Source organism: Populus alba, chromosome 15, assembly GCF_005239225.2.
Source record: "Populus alba chromosome 15, ASM523922v2, whole genome shotgun sequence".
NCBI classification, from domain to species: domain Eukaryota; kingdom Viridiplantae; phylum Streptophyta; class Magnoliopsida; order Malpighiales; family Salicaceae; genus Populus; species Populus alba.
This window is the reverse complement of record NC_133298.1, coordinates 2,513,316-2,528,402: the sequence shown is the minus strand read 5'-3', so window position 1 is coordinate 2,528,402 and position 15,087 is coordinate 2,513,316. Positions and strand designations below refer to the sequence as shown.

The 15,087-nt window shown below is 34.4% G+C and overlaps 2 protein-coding genes across 2 annotated transcripts; both read right to left on the bottom strand.

Annotated features, from left to right (window-relative positions):
- Positions 1-2,655: 2,655 nt before the first annotated feature.
- On the bottom strand, positions 2,656-7,231 carry LOC118028290 (uncharacterized). Its single transcript, XM_035031837.2, has 8 exons — positions 6,172-7,231; positions 5,942-6,056; positions 5,750-5,860; positions 5,247-5,419; positions 4,802-5,140; positions 4,361-4,483; positions 3,249-3,771; positions 2,656-3,164 (listed from the first exon to the last, which is right to left on the bottom strand). The coding sequence occupies exons 1-8, from the start codon at positions 6,949-6,951 to the stop codon at positions 2,902-2,904; spliced, it is 2,427 nt and encodes an 808-aa protein (XP_034887728.1). The 5' UTR covers positions 6,952-7,231; the 3' UTR covers positions 2,656-2,901.
- Positions 7,232-9,489: 2,258 nt separating this feature from the next.
- On the bottom strand, positions 9,490-14,289 carry LOC118028291 (probable ADP-ribosylation factor GTPase-activating protein AGD8). Its single transcript, XM_035031838.2, has 7 exons — positions 14,028-14,289; positions 13,829-13,947; positions 12,690-13,122; positions 12,311-12,577; positions 10,760-10,882; positions 10,023-10,121; positions 9,490-9,872 (listed from the first exon to the last, which is right to left on the bottom strand). Exons 1-7 carry the CDS (start codon positions 14,094-14,096, stop codon positions 9,765-9,767), a joined length of 1,218 nt encoding a protein of 405 aa, XP_034887729.1. The 5' UTR covers positions 14,097-14,289; the 3' UTR covers positions 9,490-9,764.
- Between the last annotated feature and the right edge of the window lie 798 nt (positions 14,290-15,087).

Below are 15,087 nucleotides of genomic sequence, written 5' to 3'. Positions count from 1 at the left end.
ATAATTAGGCTTTGACCCATTTATTTTTGGTTAGTTTTGTTAAACAAAACTTATAGTTATTATTCTTATTTAATGGGTCTTAGTGGGATCAACGTTGACCCAATCTAAATTATTATAATCAATACTCAAAATGTTAAAACAATGATAAAAACATTTTTTTTTATTCTAACCTATTTATTTATTATATTTTTTACGAGAATGTTTATTACTAAAAATAAATTGTGCTTTTATACAAGATAAGAATCAAGTCGCAAATATTATGCAAGAATTCTATAATTGTCCACAAGATTTTCAATGGAGGAGGCTATTATTACTAATAGAGCTTTTTTACCATACTCTTAGCCTATACCTACAGCATTATATCCAAGTATCTGACAATAATGTCTTCAAAGCAGGTAAATCGTAATCAAAGCTTTGTCCTGCCAATTTTGTTATGATCTTTGCTAAATGAATCCGAACAGAAAGAACTTTATAATATACGTGTTCATGTGATTTGTAAATGAATTTAAAAAAAAATGTATATTGAAAAGAAATACTTTATTCTAAATGTTTTTAAATATGAGTTTTTATTGTATAGTAAAATAAATAAAAGCTATAGTGAATAGACTATTTTAATAAAAATTTTAATATAAATATTTATAATATCAAAAAATAACACTTGAAATTTAATATGTTAGTGATGTTAATTAATTAATTTTTTTAAATTAATTTTGATATTTGTGATGATTAAGATAAAACTGAATAGTAATTATTTATTTTAATTTAAAATATAATCATAAAATTATAAAATTTTATTTATAGTAATTCTATATAAATTTATTAAAAAATAGAGAAAAAATATATAAAAATAAATGTATTTGTTTTTATTTGTTTTTTCTTTTTCTTTTTTAAAAGGTTTAGAAAGTTCAATTTTATCATAAAAAAATATTATTTATATCTGAGACAATGAACCTCAAAAACAATATTTTTAGTCTTCTAACTCATTTTTTAATTTTTTTTAACAATGACCCACGTCATTTTCAAAAGCTAAATATATAATAATATACAGCCAGAACCATAACGGTGAAAATTGCTTTATAACAAGAAAGAAAGAAAAAGAGAAAGACGAGCTGGTCTGAAGGACAAGTCGATGTAGGCTGAGAGTCCTTTATTATTCATGTCCTCCTGCAAGAAATTTCACCATCACCATCAGCTCTGCATCACTTGCACCCAATATCTTTGAATTACAAATCCATAATTAACCAAAAGGAAACGTTCTTGATAGTGATCTTCATGTTTCTCTGGTTATTTCTCCTCTAGAACTTGCTACATATTAGTGGAAATCATAGGGAGAGGTTAGAAAAGCGGCCGGTGTTTCCCCTGAAGGTCGGCGGCTGCGTTCTGATAATTACAGGCTCCCCGCTTTCATCTATCATAGCCATGTTACAAGGAACTTTCTCTGCAGAGAATTCCATGTTTCTTCTCCGAACAACTAATTAAATCACTAAAATCTTCAAGGCCCTCGAGGAGAAGTAAAGTAATGACTGTATCTCGTTATTTTTCACCTTTCAAAAACCACCCGTGTTGCATGAAGGCTTGTAAGTTTTTCTACCAATTTCAAGGGATACCCTATCTTCCTTTTGTGTCACAACCTGCATAAATTACATGCGACATAATTAGCAGGAATATCAATATAAATTGAGTGGTGTTGTTACATCAGCCAAAGATTAAATACATCCATACCCCAATTTTTTTGCTGAGGTCAATCATTGCTTGAAGCTTTACATATTTGGAGTAACTCTTCCATCCATCGCCTTGCACTTTTGCCACAGCTAATTCTTCGATCCCACGGCTCAAACATCTTGCCTCGTTTTTTATGATACTAAAAAGCACAGTTGAGCCCCGGGTTATACAATTTCATCAATTACGTACACAATTTGTAACAGCACAAGATATGCGTCCAGATATATATATATATAGACACGCAAACACAACACAAGATTAGATACTGACGAGGAATATTGATCCATGGCATGGCTCCAAGGAGAGTGACCTTAATGCCACCGGATGCTGAAATATTCTCGAGAGCCCACTGAAACGGCTTTATGGTGAACTCCTGGGGTCCGTCCATGACTAGGACCACCTGAGTGGTGGTGCTGGCAATTTCCGGAAACTGGCTGCTTCGCAAAGGCTCCGGCATTCCTGGGTGACTTTCTCCCCTTGCGAATGAATCCGCCATGTCAATTAACTAAACTTGGTGGCCTTTCGTCTGCTTTGCCAACATACCTAATGCTCCTGCTCCTTATGGAAAGGAGGGATTGGTCTGAAGGTTTTCCGATACTTTAATAATTAATTCAGTTCCTGTCTGTAGTGAAAAATCCAAAATTGAGGCCTTAGAATTAAGATGGAAACTATGATCAGCTTTGTATGCTCTTGGCATAAACAAAGAACCTCCGTTATATATATATATTAACGTTTTGACAATTGAGTACAAAATGGATGCGTATTTTTTCAAATCCCTAGCCTTCTCAATCCGAAGTACCCTGACTCTTCAGTCTATTAAACCTCATCAGAAGCTAAAAGCAGTGACAGATACATACAAAAACTGATCGAGCGTCGAATTCTATGCCACATTGATGTGTGCCTCAAAGTTCAAACAGCAGCTAACGGAGGTCATTTCTAAATTCGAAAGCAAGGTTGCAAAAGAGTCAACTTCATTTCATTTTAACATTACATTTCCCAGACCAAAAGGTATACCTAAACCAAGGGACCAGAATACCTGATTTAGCAAACATCACAAGGGAAACTGAGAAGCGGTTCAGAAAGGTAATATGCACTGTGAAGTATAAACTTTGCATTTCAAGTATATTAGTTCTAAGTTGGCCGAAGACCAAGACAGCCAAATGAGACAACCTCCAATGTTCAACGAATAACTGCCACACGAATGGGTTTACGGCGAGAACCAGGAGGGCTGGCCCTTTTACATGGAGATGATCTTGGTCTGGTCTTGTCATTCCTAGGAAGCAAGGCAGCCATAAGTTTCATGCCCCTTGCAGTTGGCATTCTCTTTATGCATCTAAGAGCTTCAGCTGTCTGCGAATCCTTTGTGACCTTTTTAGATGATCTTTTACAATTTACATGGTTCTCCACTTTCAGATGTTCTCGTGGAATACAACGTCTGGCTTCTGAAAAGTTCCATTTATCTCATTTCAGTTATATTGACTTAGGAAAGAAATGTGCAAAGACTTCAATGGAATAGACTCCTTTACCTGGCAGTTCTCCAGAATATATATCTGGAGTGGGTGATCTGGGTGGGGCTGAGGGACGAAGATCACCCTTTCTTCCAATTTTCTCAGCACACTGATTGCTGTAATCTTCTTCAACAGGTGGAAAACATAACATCTCATCATGCAAAACTCCATCGTGACCATCACTTACTCCATGTGGCAGAGAAACATCAACCATGTTGGCACAGGAAATCTGAAAGGAAATTCCCTCAGTTTCACCTCTAGATACAATCTCTTCAAACTCTCTCTCACACGGAATATGAGTTGAAGTTGCCTCAACTGCATCCTTAATTACACTGGTCTCCAAACTATCTTTATCTGCTACACTAATGCATTCACTATTAGCATTATCTAGAACTGACTTGGGTGATGTATTTGAGTTGCTATGATCCAAGCAAAACTCTTGTGGTTTGATCAAACTCGAACACCAGGGTGTACCCTCCCTGGCATAGAATAGAATGTAGGCAGCTTGAGATAGCACAAATTCTTCCCTTTCCTTGCTGACCTGAAAAATATGGCAGTTATTTTGGTTGTCCAATACCATAATTTCAGAATTAGTTGGTAATGCACCAAGCTCAATCAACTGTTGAAAGGTGTTACATGCAGAATTACAGAAAAATATTTCCAGTTTCTTCCATCAAATACACACATGAACACACCCATGCACCCATGCCCAATACACATGATGCTGGCAGATTTGCTCATAAATTAATGATTTATCCAGCAAACAGTAAGCCTAAGGACTTCATTGGTTTGGCACCTCCCAAACAATTGACATTAGAGGGGTTAAATGTTGAAATCTAGGACAAGATGGCTTTTGAAAATCCACAATTAGAAATTCTAGGGATAACAATTGAAAGTGACACAGTTCCACATCAGAACAAACCCGTGTTCAGGAAAAATTAAACTTGACTTAACCAACAGATGTTAGAAATATAACCCCATGATAAAAACAAAATACAACTAATGATAACAATCTCATTCAGCATTTATTATTTATAGGTTTAAAAAGATGCAAAGGGGTACTGTATAAGGAGATTTAGAGCAAAACAACAACAATCAACAGCAACGAGATTGAATCTAGCATTTATTACTTCTGGGTCATCCAACTTATGCCATGTGTCTGGAGAGGATCTTATATAGCAAACATAATGTCCGGAAGTAAGTGAATATCCTTTATGCACCACAACCGCATACAGCTGGTACTTGAAGCCCACCTGTTGTCAAGAAAATGGAAGATTCTAATTAAATGCTCACAAACAATTTATAGGTGACATGAGTCAATTCTTCAATCATTTATTTCCCAAGCAAACATCACATTTGACCTTTGTTGATAAAAAGATCAATTAAATGGACAATAGTCATAGCTTGATTTCATTTTTGAATTTCTATTAGCATGCATGTTTCCACGCTTTTCACCTTCATTGCCATTGAAATATTTCTTAAGTGATCTTACCTTCATTGCCATTGAAATATTTCTTAAGTGATCTTACGGCTTTTTAAATTCATAATGATGCTAGTAATCCATGACTCACATCATTGTAATCATTGTCATTGATGTAGGGCTTCAAGTCCAACTCCAATGGAAACTCAACATGCTTGCCAATCTTCTCAACAGAGGTCCCATCAATCTTGAATCTCTTCAAATGCAGAGCAGCAATTGAAGGAGCCTTGTCCAGCATAAGCTGCTTTTCCCTAGAAACTTCTTCCTTGCAGTTTTCACATGTAAACTTTGTCTCTGAATCTTCAATTTTCTCCACATTGGTGAATGACTCCAGTGCAATTTGAAGTGTGTCCGCATCTTCAATCTCCAAACTCAGGTCAATCAGCGGCTCATACTTATCAGAAATGTGACCACAATTGCAGCATCGCAACTAAAAATTGGAAGTAAAAGAAAATGAATGATTCAAACGTTCTTTTACATCAGCAATATGCAAATTAAAGGAAAATAAATGGGAAAAGTCACTCATTGACTCATACTTTGCTCACAAGACGACCTCCAAATACCCGCTCAACTATGTTCTTATCTTGGGAGGATGAGATGTCATCAGCGAGGCTTGAATCCAAACAGCACCTCTCAAGTCTTTCTAACAAGCATTGGAGGAATTCATGGGCATCTTCCTGCTGATATCGACAAAAAAATGATGAAATACCTAATTATTCATGGGTTAAGAATCACAGTAAGCCCAACTTTTCAAAAAAAAAACTTTCCTCAAAACATCAAATAGGTACTGCAGAAGAAAAACATAGTATCCAAAACACAAGCAATATTATGAAATATTGAGAAAAATCACAATAGTAAAAAATGTCAATTGGGTGTGGTTGACAGCCCCTTGAAACTTAGAATTCAGCTGCACAGAAATATAAATTAAACTGAACAATAATGCACAATAAATATACTGTTTAAAGCACTTCATAATGCACTTGAGATGATAAATCCACTGCCACATTTTGCAGAATAATAAACAGAGTGCAAAGGATACTGTCCAAATTGTTGACAAGTTTCAAAGGCTCGAGGATCTTTCCAGATGAAGCTAAAGAGAGTTCAATGTGATCACGGATAACACAAAGAGCACAGAATCCTTCAGTTCTACCTGAAAATTCCAAATGTCCAGCAGTAAATATTAAATACAACGAAAAAATTCAGTTCCTAAGTAGCTACTGCTAATACTCACAGGGCATTGCATGGTTGCAAGAACGAAGAGCCTGAACAAGAGGCACCGTATGCGTAAAGCATTGCAGGACTGCATTAATATAGCATGTGTTTCCTTTATTAAAAAGCCCAGCACCCTGCAAAACCAGCACCAAAAAACAAAACAAGAAAACATTAATATCACAAAGCATAAACATCCACAAACACATACGCACCAGACAAATTCAAAATGATATCCTCTGATAGACATACCACACCAGTAGGTCCAGTTTCCTGCATAAAACCAGGAGGCCCGTATTCTTGATTCCTTGTCTTCTCTCTGTCATCCCAACGATTCCTCCATTGAGGAACCTGTGATCCACGAAACCTCTTAATCGAAGGAGGAGACAAATCCGGATGATTTTCATGGAATTCAGGATCAAAATGACCCTGATGATGATGATACATTGGGTTATAATTAGGTTCACAACGATAAAGTTGCCTTGGATCCTCTTTCTCACCATCATCACCAAAACCCTCTTCCTCATGCTCAGCATCTCCATGAACAAGCCACGAATTCTCAAGTTCTACTCGCATAGGTGAATCAGGTTCTCTATTATCAACATCAAAAATACCATTGCCAGTATCACAACGAGCGACCAAGCGCTGGTCAGAATCCAATAGAAACCCATCTTCGTTACCATTAGCGACTAAAGACCCAGACCAGTCCTGATTTGACTGGGAAGAAACCGAAATCTGGCTACCTGAGGTTAAGATATGAGGAAGCAAAGTGCCGATTAGGACTTCTTCAGAGCGAGGCATTGAAGTTGAAGTTAGTGGAAACCCATTTGAATTTGATGATAGAGGAACCAGATACTGGCCTCCACAGCGTAACTCGGAATTGGGGGAAATCACAGGGTCTCCGAGTAGCTCGTTATTTAGGGCTTCAATCTGTGACTGGGTAGAAAAGCCATAAGCCTGAATAAAAGATTTGGAATCTAGGGTTTTGGTTTTAGAAGGCACGTCAACGTCTGCTTCAGTTGAAACCTCCATAACGAAAGAGAGGGTTTTGAAGTCGAAAACAATTTGGGGGATATTGTTATGGTTGTTGTAAAAGAGGGAGTTGGAGGGAAAAGGAAAAGTTAAATTCAAGGAGGCGGAGTTGGAGGGAAAATGGAAGCGCCCACTTTTTTTGGTTTTTGTTTCTGTTTTTGTTTGTTGGTAACAGACCAAATGGAAATAAATATTGAAGTCGACCCCTTCGGGTGTGAATGCTATGGTGGCTTCTCGACTCCATTTCAACTTTCTCCTCTTTCGCTGTGGAGAGGAGGTTCGTCATATCCGTACTCTGTCGAGGGTTGGATTTTTTTTTTCAATAAAAAAACTAAACATGCAAGATTTTTAAAAAATTTTAAATAAGAGAATTAAGTCAAAATTAAAAATTTTATATACATAATTAAATAAAATAAAAATTATCTATATCAATAAATAAAAATAAAAGTTATTAACCTAACTAAACAAGTTTCTCAAAAGTTAAGAAAAAACATGAATCAGGATATTTGATTTCATAATACATATTTGATTTTACAACACAAATTATTTATTTAACTGTATTCAAATATTTTATTTATTCAAGTTATTTTTTTATTCAATCAAATGATAATATATATATATAATTAAATAAAATTAAAGAAAAAAATATCTAACAAAGTGTACTTGTTAGAAATATTAACCAAAAATAAATATTTTTTAAGTAAATTTTAATTGTATAAAATATATATATATATATAAAATATAGATGAATTGAAATAATATTTTTAAAAATTAAATACATACAGGGTAATTAAAAAAAAACTGTTGAAAAAAATCAGACAAAATAGTATTAATTTAAATATAATTAATAAATATTTTAAAAATATATATATGATTTTTAAAATAATATATATAAAAAATCACGTGTCGCTAGACCTAACCTCTTTAAAAAAGCCCGTGCAAGGTCCTTACTTAAAAAAATTGAAATTGGGGCCCATTATTTTTTAAAAAAATTTCAACCGACATGTATCCTAGTTTTCCAAGGATTTTAGCCGCTGTGATGATAAAAAAAAAAATATGTATTTTTTTGACCTAAGAATCCATTTGTGTTTTTTTATAAAAAAGCATTTGGAAAAAAGCTTAAACAAGTTAACAAACTCATAATGGTCTTAAAAAATACACAAGCAAAGGTAATTTAAAGATAAAAAAAATACATAAATATAAAATTGACTATTTTGGTGGTTTAGATTAATATCAACATTATTTTTTTTGTCACTAGGACCCGACAATTTCTCTTTCATTTCTACAATATTATTTCATGAATGTCTATACCAAATTTAATTTTTTTTAATTTTAAAGAAATTGTATGGATTATATTATTTTTAAGGATGGGGATCTAAATGTATTTTTTATCAAAAATTTAGAATATCATCCATTTTTCATGTCTCTTTTATTATGGCCTCTCTTCTTCCATTTTTATCACTGCTCAAGAAGCCAAAACCAGTTAAGATCAAATTACAAAAAATTAAACTTTAAGAACAAAAATGATTTAATAAAAAATGAACAGTGAGTTTACAATTACCTGTCAATCATTTGAGGAAATTAACTTTTTTTTCTCCCCCGCGGGGGGGGGGCTCCAGAAAACAAAATTAGGATTTTCCTTAATTAAAACGGTGAAATTAGACTTCTTTTATGCCCCGTGAATAAAATCTTTAACTGTAGAATTCAAATCGATAGCATAGAAAAAGGACTCTGGATTAAATATTTTGACTTCTTTCAACTTAAAAAAATGAAAATGACCTCTTTCATATGTGGTTTTTTATGTATATAAATAAAATCTTAATTTTAAATTTAAGAGTTTAAACATGTATTTAATCAAATAAAATATATATATATATATATATATATATATATATATATATATATAACGAAACAAATCAAGAAACACACTAAGTTAATCAGTCAATGTTAATCAGTCAATCTCATGACCTGAGTTTAATTGAGTTTAATAATTTTTTTAATAATTATTTATTTTAAAAAAAATACATTCACAAGATTAACCAGCTAAATCCATGCTAGGTCATGAAATTAATCGAGTTTTTTTTTTAATTTTTTATTTAATTATATTACAAGAAATGTAAGAGAAGCTACACCGCAAGTTAATTATTCAAAAACCCCAAGCCTTTTAATTTATTTTATAATAAATAAATATTACTATTATCAAGTATTAATATCGAATATCATTAGAGTTAAAAAACCCTTTATCTTAAATAAAAGGTTTTATAGTGTTAAATAAACATAAGAGGGGGTTAGTATAATGAGTGTTTAGAATATACTATTTACTTTAAATTAATTTTTTTTAAAAAATTCAAATAATTTAAAATATTAATATATATACAAAATTAAAAATAATAAAAATATGATTTTAATACATTTCCAAACACAATAAAAACTTTATCAAATAACCAATACTATATTCCAAAAACGACACCACTTAAAATGCCCACCATCCACATGAAATGCTTGGGACATTGATTATTGTTTCCTTGCAACGGCATGTAATGTGCAGCTCTGCTCCGTACATTAGAAACAGAACAAACTGTCCATATTTTCAATCCCTCCGTATCTTTCTTCAGTACATTGCAAGAAACTAAAACATAAAGGATCCCAGAACCTGGACTACAGAATAACAAATCTGTCAAAGACCTGAAAAGTCTTAAATTTTACTTTTCTTCAAAAAGAATTTTATATGGACTCATTTTACATTACACTACACAAATATTGATGGGTAATGTAGCAAACTTGAAAATTCTCAAACACAGAACCCATCAATTTCAGAGGATCCTGTCCTGAAGATCAGTCATGAAGGTTGATGCGAAGGAGCTGAGCTTCTTCCCAGTCTCTCCTGCAATATTCTTCAGAGAAGAGATGTCTTGTTGAGCCTGAGAGGTTACACATGAGAAGAAAACCTTCGATGAATGCAGGACAGTCAAAGTCAAAAAAAAACAAAGAACCCTAAGAGTGAAACCAAAAGTATCCTATTTAACGGAAGTTTGTTCGAGTATTTAAGCACCAAAACATGCAAATCATACCTGGAATGAGATCCGATTGATGAGGTCACTCGCAGCAAGATCAATAGTCTGATCATCGCTGTGACCAAAAAGATCAGCACTTGATATAGCAGAGGAGCCCTGAAATAGTAAACTGACAATCCTTAGCCCCAATTTTTTATTTTTTATTTAAAAAAAAAAAAAAAAAAAACAAGGAAAGCAAGGATTTTGTGTTTAGTCGTGGGCCTTTCTTAGAAATTAGTTGGCTGATGCCTATTAGAGTTAAAGCAGCTAGGATGTGCACAACAGGATGCGGAAGTCGCCTAGCTAGATAAGAATGATATATATCGCATGGAAGACTAACTATTGGTGATTCCTCTCCACATTGCCCATGTGGTTCTCAGTCAAAAAGCACCTTTATATGACTTACATCATTTTGGCATTTTCCCTGCATGCTAAAAAACTAAGTTTGGAATGAGGTGGGGGCTCATCGGAATTCTCACTCACATGTCATCCAAGAACCACAGTTTTTTCTTCCTACACAAGGCTAGACATTAGCAGGGGAAAAAAGAAGGACCCCAGGGCTGAGTAAAGTAACTTCTGGTTGGAACAAGAAAATAATGGATAATTTCAATCTAGTGACAGACAGACAGAGCAGACGAGGATGAACTAACAATAGAAAAAAGAGAGAAAAATGAAACACCAAGAATTCTCGAAACCTGTCACTCTATACAAAATAAAATTTATTATATTTAGATAGTAGTAGCAAGAGTGCGTACAGAAAATTTCTGCAATGAAACTTGAGCATCAGTATCAGCTTTGTTCTGATCACCAAAATATTGGGCTGATGAGATTGATTTTGCATTCGAGAACTTTTTTCTTGCTTCATCTGTTTCCTGAATCTGATAATAACAGCATGTAAGGACAGAACAAGTACAGAGCAAAACAAGATAATTCATAGCTAACTAAATCACAAGTCATCGAACAAATTCCAAAAACAAAGGGCAAAATGTCTCCAATGTCACAAGCAATTCCCACAAAATAAGCAAAGTGATTGATGATAATAATATAAATAAATAATGAAAAACACACCATACCAAGAATGATGTTGACTGTGACAAAAACCACTGATATTAAGATCCTTTTTAAATGTCGCTAGAGACACAATGACATAGGAATACTCAAAGCAGAAGTATCACAACTGACAAACAGAAGGTTTCAGCAGAAACACCACCTATTCCGTGATATGTGTCTTCATAGTTCTTAGACATGAGCTCTCACACAAAATCAACCATGTTTTGATTCTTCTGATTGAAAAGGGAGGACGTACAGGTAAACTCAGAACAAAATATAAACACCCGTTTGATAATGCGAATACAATTTAATGTGCCTGTTATTCAGTAAAGGATAATCATACTAACAAGAATAACATTTATGTAATAAGGGTAAGCACCACGAGACTTGCACATGCAGAATTAGGAAACCTATCAGCTCATGAATTTTTTTTATAATATCAACTCAGAAATCTAACCAAACCTTGTGGAATCAAATGAATGACATTAAAATACAAAATAAAATAAACTTGAAAAAACTCCAGTGTATAGTTACAGGTAAAAACACCAAGCTGTCATTCTATTGCTTTTCCCTTAAATATTCCATGAGAACTGACTTCTCTTATTTCTTTTACTGGATAAACATAATTACATCTAGGCTTGCATGCTGAAAAATCAAAAACAGATCTCCATTTTTAATAGCATACGAGACAATTTAAACCAGTAAGGATAAGTCACTCCAAGCTAAATGTCATTGATGCCTCTTTGTTTTTGCTGAAAATCAGTCGCTCAAAGTGACATGTACAATTTGACAGACCAACTTGTAAATACATAATGGAAGAGCATGGATGCTTCTCGTGTTCCTCACAAATTTTACGAACTCAAGATTTGTGCTACTTACATAAATGTATTTATTTCCCTTTGCAACTCTGCATAGGCACATAAATAAAATATGCAAAAATTTGTTTAAGCACTAAATTGTGGCGTGGGGAAAAAAAAAAAGCTGATTGGAAGCAACTTACCACGAATTTAAACCAGATTTGGGAAGAGAAATAAAACCTAACAGCTAATTAATTAAAAATCTAAAATTCAGTTGGCAGATGAAACCAAAATTTCAGTATCTTTTTGACATCCAATTAAAAGGTTGTACTATTAAGAAGATGGCTCGGTAACAATTAGGTGATTTTGCATTATCTGGCGGACTATTTGCTGGCAGTTTAATTATTACCTGGTTTTCAACATTAACTATAAGCAGATAATACACATTAAAGAGCTTACTTGAACTTTTGAGGAGTTTGAGCTTCCCTTCTTAGGAAAACCACTATCCATCCCGAACTCTGCAAAAAAGCTTGATGACTTTGGTGGAGATACATGACTAATCACTTGTGGGCCACCAGAAATCAGCTCAGCAGGTTGGACATTATCTACATACTCAAAACGAGATGCAAAAGATGTGCCAGATTTTGTGGTGGTGGTGTTGTTAGTTGTGGAAGGCACAGGAAGTGCTGGTTCCTCAGGCTTCTGGTCATAGAGATTTTCACTAGGCTGCAGTTTAAAAGACTATTAGGAAAAAGAAGGCTTGGTAACAAATGTCAAACTGACATATGCTTCGAAGATAACTGATGATAATTCTAAAAGTAAAGAGGCAAAAGCCAACCTTTACAGTAAGCTTTCTAGCACCAAGTCCCGCTGTTTTCCCAGTTCTCTTTGCACCAAGAGGCTTCTTCACAGAACTAGCAATAACTGTGTGAGAAGCTTTTGGGGAACGAACTATATCAGGTGTTTCTTGTTTTCCTACTGAGCTTTCTTTAGGAGTGTCATTAATCTTGACATCAGGAAGTCCATTTGCTGCTTGGGCTGCCTGAGAAGCAACAGGTGAAGATGGCAAGCCAGCATCTTCAGTCATGCTTTTAGCAACTTCTTTTGAAAGTAATTGCCTATATAACTCCGCAGCTCTAGATGTATACTTGGCCTCAGTTTTCCCCCCATCAGTCCATCCATGCTGCTTAAAGAAAATCTGAGCACGATTATTTCCCCCGAAGCTCATTGTTCTCAGTTGCTCTGGACTCCATGAATCTAAGTTCGTAGACCTAAATGAATACGGAAATAACATTGCATCAGTGTCATTCCAGAAAAGAAACGCTAGAAGAAAGGAGGATAAAGAGAATAGAGATGCCCCCCGGAACAACACTAAGGTAAAAAGCCTCTAATTCTAAAAAAAAAATACACATCCATGGAATGCTCTGCGCCACCGATAATTCTACACAGAAAATTGTAAGGGAAACTCAAGTAGTTTTCCAGCTTCTATGAATTACCGGTAAATGCATCCACCAGAAAATAACAAGAAATTCTTGTGGGGAGAGACACAAAATGTTATGCACAGATGTGGAAAATCTCTACCATCAGGGCATGCTTTCCTAACATAAGAAAGACTTGGAAGTATTGAAATACATGCTCGCCTGCTACAGGCCCTATTGGTTGCATAGAACGAGAGCAAAGATCTCACCAGAACTTGGTTAAGATTCAGAACTCAATCCTCCAGTCTAACAAACATATACAGTACAAAGTTTGACGAGATGTAGGTGGTTTTAGAGAGGAAGCATTCCTCTGATATATTATGATACTTAGATTGCTCTCTGCTGAGTTTCCAAAGCAATGATGACACATCATCTCTCCGCAAAAAAAATTGATTAATCTCCAGATCTAATTCCTACCATTCTCATCATCCCACATTATCCGATCCAGAAATAAAATACAAAATATCGGATAATTAAACAGAAAAAAATAAATATATACCTAACAAAGCTGATGTGTACACCGAGACTACGGTGAAAAGCAGAGCAATCGATGCAAAGGAAGATCCCGTACGTTACAGAAGCCCAGGTAGGATTTTTGGCATTACAATCAAAACACATCTAACAACAAACACACCAAATCATAAATTCCAGATCCAAATATATAACACAATTTCCAGATCCACAGCAAATACACAAACCTTGTTCTCCGATTTCGCTTTCAGTTTTCTGAACACCACGTTCTTGTCGGTGAAATTTTCCGACGCCATGGTTGTACTTTTTAGCTTGTTAATTTAGAGAGAGGCAAGCACACGAAGAGTGATTCCGAAGAGGAGACGTGAATTGCTGCAACACCACCACCACCTCCTCCTCCGCGAGAAAACAGAACGGAAATAAAGGAAGACAGAGGGCGAGAGCTAAATATAAAGCTAAACAAAACTGCAATATTTGAGTGTGCGCGTTTATTTGCTTTGCTTTGCTTTTAATAGTAATAATTAAAAATAAACAGGGTAATATGTATTTCCGACAATGCCCCTGGATTTATTTGCTTGATGAGGGAGCATGGTTCGGTGATTTGTTGATGTCTGCGAGCGGCTCTGCCTTTTAAATATATTTATTATTGACAAAACAAATAAATAACCCGTACCTATGAGCCAAGCTGCCAAGGTCACGAGTTCAAGCTACATAGTGAACAATATTAATTTTTATGTGATAAATGATTTATCGTCTGTATATATATTTTAAAAAATAATAATAATAAGTCATCTGATTCTTATAAAAAAATATTAACTTAAACACATGGGCCTGGGCTTTGATCAAGGATGCTTCCCATTAATAATGATGAATTGGGCTGCAACAAGAGTTTGGTAAAAACGCATCATAGAACTGCCATCAATTCTGCTTTCTCAACCATCATTCTTGATACGTAGCTTTTTTTTTTTTTCAAGTGCGTAAGTTAGTAACTCTTTTTTTTAAGCAAATATACAAACCTCATCAGAGCATCTCCAACAAAGAAGATAAAAGAAGAGCCAAATAAAAATCTTGTACTTTTAACTATTGTATTTGGTTATGTCAGCTCCAACCAGGGAGCTAAACTCACATCTAAAATAGCTGTTGAATACGGTAAAAGTCATTCATATCCTCTTCTGTAGCAAAAGGCAAATATAGCAAAAGATAAATAAAGACGTTGACGGCTGTTTTTATTCTCTGTCAATTGTATCCGTTGGCCAACGTTAATATTTTTCATTTAAAAGGAGAACC

Excerpts from the sequence above, each read along its gene's own strand:
- LOC118028290 (XM_035031837.2), bottom strand. The coding sequence starts at position 6,951 with ATGGAGGTTTCAACTGAAGCAGACGTTGACGTGCCTTCTAAAACCAAA. Across the intron at positions 5,141-5,246 it reads GAGGTCGTCTTGTGAGCAAA|TTGCGATGCTGCAATTGTGG; the intron begins GTATGAGTCAAT and ends TCCAATTTTTAG. Across the intron at positions 3,772-4,360 it reads ATAAGTTGGATGACCCAGAA|GTCAGCAAGGAAAGGGAAGA; the intron begins GTAATAAATGCT and ends CATATTTTTCAG.
- LOC118028291 (XM_035031838.2), bottom strand. The coding sequence starts at position 14,096 with ATGGCGTCGGAAAATTTCACCGACAAGAACGTGGTGTTCAGAAAACTG. Across the intron at positions 10,883-12,310 it reads CAAACTCCTCAAAAGTTCAA|ATTCAGGAAACAGATGAAGC; the intron begins GTAAGCTCTTTA and ends TGTTATTATCAG. Across the intron at positions 9,873-10,022 it reads TCAATCGGATCTCATTCCAG|GCTCAACAAGACATCTCTTC; the intron begins GTATGATTTGCA and ends GTAACCTCTCAG.